Genomic DNA, 12,724 nt, shown 5'->3' on the forward strand with positions numbered 1-12,724 from the left:
TGAAGGCCAGTCAAGGCCCAGAGCTAGTTTCAGGTTAGCCTCATCTACATACAGAGTGAGCAACATACACCCACAACACACACACATATAAATGATGGCACATAACTCAGTAGGAACAATCAGTTAGCAATAGACAAAAGACATGAAATGGTACTTCATCAAAACTATCTAGATAACACACAAAAAAGATATTCAAAATTAATATGCATATAAAAAGGCATTAATCTTCACCAGCCATTATGAAATATTCAGTTGTTTTATTTGAACAAGCTGAATATGCTTTATTCGCAATGCTTGTTATAATGTTTTAAGTTTAGAATTATTTTAGATTTTTAAAATATGTACATATAATGTAAAAACTTGGAAAGGGGGATCAAATCTACATATAAGATTCATTTGTTTCATAACACCTGATACACATAACCTACAGGTAATTTTGCAAAATAGTCTGCCTACCCTTTGACTATGGCCTATCACAGACACACTAATAAACATTTGACTATGGCCTATCACAGACACACTAATAAACAAACTGCAAAACACCTGCACTATGAAATTATTACTTGGTATTAAAAAGAGCATGCTGTTGATAAATGCAACATCTTGGGTGGTATTTGAAGGAATTATGCTAACTCAAAAAGAAGGGGTACAAAAGATTCTACAATGATTAAATATTCATAACAATCTTGAAATAACAAAATTATACGAATGGGAAATCAATTGGCTACCTGCCAAATTCAATGCACAGAGTGCAATATGGCTGCAAAGAAATGGCTATCTAATCCCTCTATATTGTGGCAGACCAATGCTAATTATTTACTTACAATGTGGCATTGTGGCTTTGCAAGATATAACTACTAGAAGGTACTGGAGAAACCATCCACAGGAAACTGTTTTGAATAAAGCTGTCATCCACTTGTGTGGTGAAGACACGGTAAGCAGCTGCTGGCACTGTTGAGTTACTTGGTCATGAAAGCTCGTAACTCCACATGTGTGTACATATACATAGTGAACATTATACATATTAGTGGTTTGATCCACTGAAAAATCCAGAGCTGAATGGGCTGTTAAGAGGTGGGGAAAAATAAAAGGTTGCTGGGCTATGCCTCTGAGAGCTTTGTCTCAGCCCTGGATCCTTGAACTACTTTTGGGCTGCCTTCATTGAGTGCAAGCCCCAAAACACAAATCCAAGTGAAAATAAAATGAAATACCCAAAATGAATGAAGCATCTTTCCCTGCGTCACATCGACTTTTCTCGGCTACTCTTCCACAGAGATGTAAAGCAGCACAGAGTCTCTGCATCACTTCTAACAATTCTACCATTATCTCTGAATTTACATGCATTAGATCTGTTCTTTCCAAAATTCCTTTCTGATAAACACGTCATTCCTTTCAAATTCTTTATCTCTCTCATCTACTCAGAAGTTTCTAATCATTAGGACCAAAAGTAAATGAATGTCCCTGAAAAAAAAAAAGTTCCTTTACATGGAAGTATACCAGGGAACTACTTCATAGACCACAGATATTACCTACGGATCTATAAACAAAAAGACTTAACAATGAGAAGTCAGTTTTAACAGATACTTCTGACATTGGACATTGTCCTGATTCACAGCTTACTTTTACAATTCAGTAATATTTCACACTAAAAATGTACTGGATTTTCTTATACATGTATATCGTAATACAAGCATATAAGCTGGGGCTATTGCTCTTTCCAGGAGTTTAAATCCATAAATTACCTGCAGACAGAACATTGCCGCTGAGGCTGGAGAGCAGTGAACATAACAATCATAGAGTAGTTTCGAGGTGGGGCCTTTACGAACTTCCGGAACTTGTCGCCATTCATTCGGAAGATCGAGCGCCTGGAACTCCATTCCATCAGCTGTTCTACTTTTTCAGCCAAAAGGTTCTGAAATTAAATAGAAAGAAACATTACAAGGGCATTCGTTCCCTGGAGTCACTCCCACTCTGGGGTGTTCTCACTTTCCCTTAGTAAGTCTGCATGTGCTGTGCTGTCTAAATGATTCGTGAGACGCTAATAGGTTTCAATTACATTTTATATAGATAGAATTATATCAAGGCTATATTCTTAATTTAATGTTTGTTAATAGCCTTTATTTGGGCAAATATATTAGCCCCTTATTGATCTGACTTGCACAAATATTTCATTTTTTGCAAATGAAGTTAAAGTTTATAAAAAGGAGCCAGGCAGTGGTGTTGCACGCCTTTAATCCCAGCACTAGAGAGGCAGAGGCAGGAGGATCTGTGAGTTTGAGGCCAGCTGGGTCTACAGAGAGAGGTCCAGTCAAAAGCTACAGAGAAACCTTGTGTCAGAAAAAAAGAAAGAGAAAAAAATAGAAAGCTTATTAAAAAGTTATTAAAGAAAATCAAATTTCTGCTCTCAGAAAAAAAAATACAGCTAAAAATTGTCTTTATTCTATTTTTTTAAAAAAAAAAAAAGCCAGCCAGCAAAGAAGTCTGTACCAAGCGGAAGACACACAGACAGGCAGGAGACTTGAAGATCTGAAGAACGACAAAGCAACAAGTTTCCTGCAGGTCTGATCTGCTACCCCTAGGATGGATGCTGAAGAAGCCAGCAACATAAGCACGTGAATGGTGCAGACAAAAGAGACTTAAGGAAACTTGCTCTGCTTCTCAAAGGGCAGGGAAAGGACATCTAGGTAGGATCAAATCAGCAGCTCTACCCAAGCTGACCACCATGGACACACACACAGAGACACAGATAGGTGTATACACATTCTCTCCCTCTCTCCCTCTCTCCCTCCCTCCCTCCCTCCCTCCCTCCCTCCCTCCCTCTGCCTCTCCCTCCCTGTCTCTCTTTCTCCCTCTCTCCCTCCCTTCCTTATCATGCTCTCTAGCAAACTGTGGAGTGGGAGCATCTCCTTGACTAAACTTCCTTTACTTTTATACATGCAATAGCAGAGAAATCTTCTAAGTATAAAAATCCATAAAAGACCACTGTGTAATTTTATTTATAAAGGTCACAAGCAGGAGAAATTCAATTGCAGTGATGGAAGGAAGGTGATGGACATGGGGCAGGCAGGGGAACAATGAGAAAGGCAGAGATTGAAAGATCACAGAAGAGGCTAGAGTTCTTCTGCCATTCCAGAGTGGATACCCAAGCTTCTAAGCAGAAGGCTCGTCCTCAGACCACTGACTGTCCCTGTAAAAGCCTGAAAAGAAACCCTACAAATGGATGTGCATCTGGAAGCAAGACGGCCCTTGTCCTTGCAGACCACACAGGTGTCAGGTCAGAACAGGCTGGAAGTGTTTCATCTAAGCCAGTTCCATATACAGTTTAGGGGGAGAGGCAATCTCGCCCCTTCCTTCGCAAAAAGAACGCTCACAATGGTTCCCTATGAACTCTGCAGAGGTGGACATACACAAAAAGAGAAAGGCAGATGTATCACCTGCCTTTTATGGGGAAAAAAAAGCAAAAAAAAAAAAAAACATTAGTGTATGCTGGTCCTACCAAGGCAAAGGGAAAAATTAAATCAAAAGAAATGGAAGAAGAGGGTGCAGCCTGGCTGAAGAGTGGGCAGAAAGTATTAAAGTTGGCATATAAGGACAAATGTATGATAAAGAATTATAGCTAATTACTGGGTTAATTGTGTTTGTTTTTAAATGACATAATCTGGCTCTAACCAAAAGGCAAGAACTGAAATTAACTCTAACTTGAAAACAACCCATTTAGATGCAGATGAATGTAACCATTAATTCCTCCTGAAAGTCTGAGTACATTTTTATAAGACTAATAATCATATTAAAATAACTAATAAAAACTAATTGGGAAGAAACTTTTCAGCCCCGTCAACAGCCCCAAAGAGTTTTAAGAACTCTACAGGCAGGGTTAGCTCTTAAGTCTTCATTCTGAGAAGACACACATTCTCAAGGTACAGAAAACTACTGGATATTTATAGGATTTAAGCCTTCAACTCTTCACGCTAAAGCTCAATGAATCAAGGTTGCCCAAAGTTCCTTTAAGCTTTTACAATTTAACTAACAGGTACAATATAAACGTAAAGTGTGTCTTAAATATTTGAGAATTGTCATTTTAAAGCAAAAACAGTCTTCAAAGCAGAAACTAAGCCGAGTCAAGTCAAATCCCTGAGGAAGCCTAGGAAACTAGTTTTAGAAACTGCTACCTCTCTGATTCCTAGGGGAGATCCTAATGAGACATACTTTTCTCATTAAACACAAATATTCACAGCACACTTTGAATTTCTTCAAATGATAGCTGCTGGAGCAGTTGAGTCACATAATTAAACCAATATCTATCAGTTAAAACAACTGCTTAAATCAAACTGTTTCAGTCTACTTAAAACATACCATAACTTCAGAGACTAGAAGAAACTCCCAGAGGTATTTCTCACGGTGAGAACGTAACGATGCCATCTGTATCCCAACAGGAACCAAGTGACCTAAGTGTATGATGGACAATCAGGGGGTTTATCTGACAGCTCAAGAATCCAGAGCTTAGAAACCCGCAGTCTTTTGTTCTGTGTTTGTGGCACACAGACATGTTCATGTCAATATGTGCAGGGTGTGTGTGGGTGGGTGTGCTTGTGTATGTGGAGACGAGAATGGATGTAGTACGCTATTTTTTTTTTTTTTTTTTTTTGGACAGGGTCTCTCACTGAATCTGAAGCTCATAATTCAGCTAGGCTGGCTGGAGCTTCATAGACTGTCCCATTTCACAGTCTCCAATTCTTGAGATATAGGTGTGCTGGGCCACTCTCAGTCTTTACTAGGTGCTGGAGAACGGTACTCAAATCCTTGTGCTTGGACAACAGCTACTTTACTGAATGAAGCAGCTTCCCTGCTGTGAAAAGACCAAGCTCTTAAAAGAACTGTTAGCAAATCTGCCCAACCTTTACCGTGAAGAGAAAAAAAAAAAAGTTTCTGTTTTTATGGAGAAGTAAATCTACCCTCTGGCCAAGAGGGAGCTGCTATCCCAATCTTCGCAGCATTTTATATAATGATGTCCTTGAAAAGACAGCGCAACCACCAGACCTGTGCACAAAAACTCTGCTCAGACATGCGTGACCATGAAACACAAGTGGTCCATGGAGAAGTGCTTCCCAGTCATACCGAGAAGTTTACTCTTTAAAACAGTCAATTTACAGACATAACCTAAATTTTAAAGCCTCAAATGTGACAGGCAGGCAGGGCGTTTACGTCCATTTAGAAATTAAAGTTCCAGTTCTGGTGTGCATGTTTAAAATGGGTATGGAAAGATCAGTACTTCTGAATGGAAAGGGGCATCTGACCTCCACCTCCCCAGACTGGGTTCCAAGACAGTTCTGTATTTGGCTTCTCATATTACATATCCTAAAATATACTTGGCATCGCTGACTAGTTTTTAGTTATTTTAAGGTTTTAAGATTTCAAAGGTAAGAGCCATCAACTACTCACATAAAAATATTCACCTATCTTAACAAGTATTCCACTGAGACCTGTGCTGCAGGAAACAAGGATGGAATCTGGGCTTCCCCAGTGCTATCCACCTTACGGACCAGCACCCTCAGAACCTGACGCCATCACCAATGAAAAGTCTCAGCACAGAAAAGAATTTATCTTGGTCAGTCTGGATTATTTTGACTAATATACTAATTTACTAATTACTATTTACTAATATACTAATTTCTAGTTCCATTCTCCCACAGATGATATAAATTTGTTCTTACCAGCTGAAGAAAACCCTATAGTATATGAGTGTGTATTTGTGTATGTGTGTGTGTTTGTGTATTAACCATTCATTCATTTGCTGATGGAAACCTGGGATGAATCTATAACTTGCAGGGCTGCGGTAAATATGGAGAAAAAGAAATTTAAGGAAGGTCTGGGAGATGGCTCAGCAAACACATTCTCCCACAGATGATGTAATTTTGTTCTTGCCAGCTGAAGAAAACCCTAGAGTATATGAGTGTGTATTTGTGTATGTGTGTGTGTTTGTGTATTACAGAAATATTAACTTTCAAGAGAGAACAGCTGTAGAGATGGAGATGCTTAAAAGGAAATTTCATTTAAACGTCATTCAAACATAATGGAAAGTAAACTCAATACTAGGTCTAATACAAGGGACCTGGCTTCATGTATCAACTGTCAGGTATCACAGACTGTCAGTAGAGGAGAATGTTAATTTAAATTATAATGACACCCAAAGGAAGTTACACATTTTAAAACCATGATTTTTGTACTTATTTATCACAAAACCCTAAATACCTACTAACTGCTTACTGAATAAACGAAATGTGGCATATCCACATGATGGAATGCTGCTGAGGAGGAAACAGGCAAATGTCACATCAATGTTTAATACGGAGAATCCTCAAAACTACTCGCTGAACGCAGACACCAGAGAACACAAAGTGCCGTGATTCCAGGACATGGGTCCAGGAAACTCTCTAGATACAACACCAAAACCCATGGGCTGGGGCTGGGGAGAGGAATCAAATACTTTAAATGGTAAATGTCTACGAGTCTCTTACTGGAAACATATAAATGCTATAAAACTTATTTCTGGGATAATTATACCATCCCTGAAAGTTACTAAATCACTGAATTACACCCTTGAATGAGTAAGTTTATGGAACGTAAAACACATCTAAAAGATAAGAAAGCTCCCTGTCATGAAGCAGGAAGGCTAGCAAGGATGAGAACAGGGTGCAGCACTGAACGCACAGATCAAAGTCTAGACTACTGTTCTGTACTCGCCCTTGCATGGTGCTTCCGGGAGGTGATAAAAATGTAATGAAATGTGTTAGCGGGTAGTGCACAGAAAATGCTAGCTCCCAGAAGAACAGTTATTCTGATGTTATGCAATCTGAGGATCTCAGTCTTGCAGAGGAGAGAACATAATTTTCTGCACAAATCCATAGTGGATTTCCTTGGGCCTATCTGTAAAATATAGCTAGACAAATAACAGGAAAAAAAAACAACAAAGTTTAGTAGCACACATACATGGTAGGCACATATGAGACAACATAATGGAACAGTCAATCTCTAAAGTATATTTCAAAATCTTGACGTTCTCCTGAGTCCCTCATGGTCTTTGGAGAGAATGATGACCATGAACGCCACCCTACTTTCAACCGAGGAATCAAAGAGGTAGAGACACTTTATGTCACGAAACTTGCTGCAATAAACAGACAGCTGTGAAATGAAACAATGCAACCTGTAACAAATGGAGTCAAGGAGCTAGGGAGAAACTAGGAGATTAGAAGCACTCGTTGCTCTTAAAGGGAATCCAGGTTTGAATCCCGAGGGACTCACATGGTGGCACATAATCACCCTTAACTCAGTTCCAGGTGACCCAAAGTGTTCTCTAACCTCTGGGCACCAGACTTAGACCTGGTACACATATATAGATTCAGGCAATCATACACATAAAATAATTATATCTTGAAAAGAATGCACATTTTAATTTTAAAAATGAACAAAGTATTTGATGTTCAAAATATGACTGAATTTATATGTATGGCAATGTATCCAAATTGTTTCTCTCAACCGTTTTTCATGCATAAAATTCAAACAAAATCTAATAAAGATGTTGACAAGATTAAAGCATGGGAAATATTTATACCACAAATGACAACAAAGTCAAATTTTGTTCCCATCTCTTCAGGTAAAACTCTTTCAAAAGCATTGATAGGAAGCACATAAGAGACTATCTGTAGTTAAGATAACCTAGTTATTACTTTATATCTCAGACTTTTACAATTTTTTGAGTACTTACACTGCATGAAAAACATTATGTTACATTCACAAAATGAAAAACTGCTTCATAATTTGTGTTTTGTTTGGAAAATGGCATGACCAGTTTGATGGTTTTTACCATCACTTCCTAAGGAACGTAAGACAGATAATTATAGCAAATACATTTTAGCAGTGATATGTGGTGTTGGGGCTTTAGCGTATAAGAAAATGGCTGTGTGATAGTAACTAGAAAAAGATAGTAAAAATAATTTTATTTCTGTGACTACTAATTCACAGTGGCTACTTTCAATTTGCAACAACTGTTCTGCATCCAAATTAATTCTATCTAACACAGATACCATGTGTATATCATAAGAAAGAATTGAGAAGTCTGTAACTGAGAAGCTTCAAGTAGGAAGCCCTACATAGTGCTTCCTGGTTCACACCATGTAAGCAAGATGTTTGGAGACTTCATTCACTATGAATGGAGCAAGTCACCAGATGCCTTTTTGACCTGAACAATACCCATCCAGACATGGGCCAAAATAAATGGTCCTTTCTTATGCTCACTCTGAGTGTATTTACCACACTGACATGAAGGTGCATGTGTGTTTCTACTTCATAAATGCAATATTGTTGGAGTTTCTACGTTTTTCGCTTTACAAATAACAAAATGGAGAGCAGGGTGAGGCTGTCTGTTCTACTGCTATGAAAAGACACCATGACCAAGACCAAGACAACTTTTAGAGAATATTTAGTAGGGGTCTTACTTATAGTTTCTACGGGCTAGTCAGTGAAAGAGATCCTATCTCAAAAACAAAGTGGAGTTGTGACTGAGAAGGACCACCAGCGTCTTCTACTGGTCCCTAAACACACATGCACACCAGCATGTATATAATACACAAAGAGAAAAAAAAATAATAAAAACCACAGAAAGCAAAACAGTTAAGTGTCAATTAAAAGGGAACGATAAAAACATCTAACAAAGACTAGATGAAAGCCAAGACTCTGCCCTCCAGTACAGAACAAAGCAAGTGTAGGTTTCAGCTCCCGAGACCATGCCGCATGCTCTTTCACCCTTCACCACCTGACTCCACTCTAGGAAACTACACTCAATGCAGACATATCAAATTCCTACTTCAGGGTAAGGGGTGTTGTCTGAGAAAACAAGAAGTTTCATAATATTAGAATGTCAACAGTTTCTACTATGTTTATCTTTGTTGACTAACACCGTGGTTCGTTTCAGTAAGAAATGACTCAGAGAACACACCAGAAGTTCTTCAATAACTTAAGTTACATGTATGTCTGTGCTAAGAGACTGAAGAAAGCAACCCAGATATTGCAAATCCAATTCAGTTACCCATAGAAAGAAGCTACAAGAAACCAATAAGAACAACAAACACCACCACTTTTCTGGACTTACTAAGTAACATGACAGAAATGCTTAAAATGGGCAAATTTAGGGCAAAGTTACTGCAGAGTACTAAGCGCCTTTGTGGTTGCACTCTGCCTCCGTAAATAACAGCCTGCTCAAAGATGGTTTTACCTTCCGTACACAACAGCCAGGCAGGTAGTCAGCATCAGTCCTGAATGTCAGTCAGTCCAGTAGAAGCGCACAGACACACAGAGCACAACACAGAAGTTAAACATATTAACTATAATATGATCCTTTTGTATTATAATAACTATTTTTTAAAGGTTTGTGAACTGTTTTAATTCAGAAAGTATAAAAAATTAAAAGCCCAACCAAGTATATCTACCCAACAAAATGTAACTACTGCTCACTATCCTCAGTGACCTGGGATCTTCTGGTTTATTTTAACATGAACAACTAAACTAAGCAATTATGTGAATTCATTGTAATCTCTTCCATCTTTACTTCCTCCTGCCACTGGGAAGACCCTCCCCCAAATAACCTCAAAAATATAGTTCACAAGTACATGTAAAATGGAAGATGTGAAAGACAACTCAATTGGGTTACACAAAAAGAAACCTAGGAAGCTTCTTCACTATGTGCAAAACTCATTTAATGTAGGTTGTATCCAGAAAAGTATATTGTAGTAGAATCCATAAGATATAAACAGCACTCAGTGAACAGCAGGGAATAAAACATAATAATTCATAGGAAGTTAAGTCCTAAATAATATAAATCAAAACAAAATTAAATGCTGGCTCTACGCTGCAGTTAATTCTAAAATCTGAGAAAGGCAAACTGCAATTTAAAAAAGAAAATCACAGAAGACATATGAATAATGCGTTCATGGTTTATGTAGACCAAGAATCATTTGTAAAAGCTGACACAAAAGGAGCTTAAAATACAGTAAATGATGTAAAGTCCTACGTATTTACTTCTAGAACTCAAGTTTTCTTGATGCATATGTTTATTTAGAAAGGAAAAAAGTATTGCTTAATCAATAAGCAAGGCATCCCCTGAGGAAGCCAAGCCTACGCACACATGTAGGGGAACAAAGGCTTCACTGAGCACGTGCTGCTGCTGAAGAAGAGACACTAACTCTGACGGACACTCACTCTAGAGCAGTGGTTCTCAACTGTCCTATGCAGACACACTGGAACACAGTTCCTCACATTGTGGTCACCCCAACCATAAAATTATTTCATTGCTACTTCATAACTGTAATTTTTCTACTGTTATAAATCATAATGTAAATATCTGTCATGCATGATATCCGACATGCAACCCCTTTTAAAAGGGTCACAACCCACAGGTTGAGAACCACTGCTCTAGTAACTAGCATTATACAAATTATCAGCAGAAACATAAAATCTCTTAAGTACCCAGAAAAAAGCATCTCAGGCCCATGCTATTTAGACACTTGAGCAGTCTCTTACTAATCAGTAATATTTCCCATATTAAAACTATCATCACTGTCTTCAAAATGCCAAAGGATACACTCTATCTCCCTTATGAGGTATCTGAGGCTTAGCCTGCATCCAATATGGGAGTGCTGCCCCCTCTGCTACAGAACCACTGATTTTATAGATGATAATAAAAAATCAAAGTATCCAAATTAAATCTCCATTGTTATAAAATTAATCCATGTACTACTACCCTGATCAACTGTGAACAATGAATTTTTACATTTTAGCTTTCTTAATGTAATATTTTATTCATTATTAGTTATTTTGGAATTTCACATCATGCACCCTATCACACTCACTTACCAGTCCTCCCAAATCCACCTGGCTTTTAAACAAGCAAGCAAAACAAGTCAGGGCCTCTGTTTAGCTGTGATATGGTGAGCTGCCAGACTGCCACTAGGTGGAAGTGCCACCATGAAGGTGGTGTTCAGTGGTCTAGGAAGGCTCCATAAATCCCAATCAACCTTACATCTTTATACACTTCAGCCCTTCCCTTCTTTAGGAGACAGCACAATGATGACAAAATGTTTGGGATAAAATTTACAGGGAAAAGGAAAGAAAACACTATACAATGCCAAAACAGTATATAAATATAAAGAAGATATCCACAAAACTAAGAAAAGAATGCAAGTACTTCCTTTTAAAATAGTGGATAAAAGGCCCAGCTCAGTCTAGCTACCCATGAGACACATACACCTACCATTCACAAAGGGAACACATACACTGAGGCCCACAATGTCATAGATTTGCACTATGAATTGCTTGTCTTGATTTTGGTGAACATGTTTAGTGCCTATACTATAGCTCCACTAACCATATGACAGTCCATTATATAGCTGTACACATTAGCTCAGATAATCAGTAGCATTAAGTAATCAAATTAGTCGTTTCTATTATTAAGCAATGCTAAACTGGTAGTCCATTTTAAGCAAACAACTGGGAACAAAACTGAGTACGAGCAACAGTGCTAACAAAACAAATACAAAGAAATTCAGATCACAGGATTTGAACAGTTCAATTAATTCTACTCTTGAACAGCAAAAGATCTCATGTCACAATTGCCAGAACTACACCGAGTTCCTTCCTCTGATGTCCGTGTAAGTCTATCTCTCTTCCCCATATCACATCCCATTCATTTAACTGACAACCCATTAAGAAAAAGGAACCAATTAAACAGTATTTCCTATACACCAAGCCAATAGTTCCTTTACCCTGATACATTTCTGACCGTCAGAAAAAATAAGCACAAAACAAAATAAAGTATAAATAACAAAACCACCCAGAGCAACATGGAAGCCGGAAGAACTAAGACAAAGAATTGATATCAACTATGATCAATATGTTAAGTGAAGAAAGTAAAGAGCATGCAAGAAAAGACAAACAGGGAGGGAGGCAGAGGTGGGAAACCTAAAAAAGGACCAGAAGCAAAGACTAAAGACAATAATCACTAGATATTTAGGAGAAGCGGCAACAGGAGGCAGGATATGAATATGCTACCCACGAGCTTATTAGTCGACTGCACGTAACTGAGGAAGGTCTCTGACCATGAGGCTACATGACCAGAAACCTGAAACTCTGAGGAGCAAGCAAGACTGAACACAACATGGCACACAATATCCAAGCACTGGAAGTTATGTATGAAACATTAACATCAATATAGTGGGATAGGACAGGAAGATAAAGCAAACAGGAGAAACGTGCAACAATAACAGCCAGAATTTCTCCAAATCAACTCAGAAGTAAAACAACAAATCCAAAGAGCTCAGAAAAACTATCTCTCTCTCTCTCTCTATCTCTCTCTCTCTCTCTCTCTCTCTCTCTCTCACACACACACACACACACACACACACACTTAAAAGAAAAAGAAAAATCAAAGATAAGGCACTATAGGGAGAGGACTGAAACATTATCTAAAGAAAACTAAAGGTAAGGTTTACATCTGACTTCTCAGAATCTCAAGAACTAGTCTGAAATATTTCAACTATCGGGGGGGAAATTTGAGAATTCTGAGCCCAAAGAAAAGATATCCTTCAAAACTGAAGTGAATAAATACTTTCTCCAAAAATATAAATTGAGAAAATGTGTTACCAGCAGACCCTCCTTTCAAGACATACTACAGAAC

At 38.1% G+C, this 12,724-nt stretch overlaps 1 protein-coding gene across 2 annotated transcripts in view; it reads right to left on the reverse strand.

The window, feature by feature from the left end:
* The window catches only part of Tusc3 (tumor suppressor candidate 3), a 143,997-nt gene that overhangs the window by 89,675 nt on the left and 41,598 nt on the right, over positions 1-12,724 (reverse strand). For both annotated transcript variants that reach the window (XM_041644489.1, XM_041644488.1), the window contains exon 2: positions 1,743-1,912. In XM_041644489.1, the coding sequence (XP_041500423.1) occupies positions 1,743-1,912 (170 nt within the window). The remainder of the gene's footprint in view (positions 1-1,742; positions 1,913-12,724) is intronic.

This window comes from Microtus oregoni, unplaced genomic scaffold (assembly GCF_018167655.1).
Source record: "Microtus oregoni isolate MIOR12 unplaced genomic scaffold, Mior012 000096F_ref0000112, whole genome shotgun sequence".
Taxonomy (NCBI): Eukaryota; Metazoa; Chordata; class Mammalia; order Rodentia; family Cricetidae; genus Microtus; species Microtus oregoni.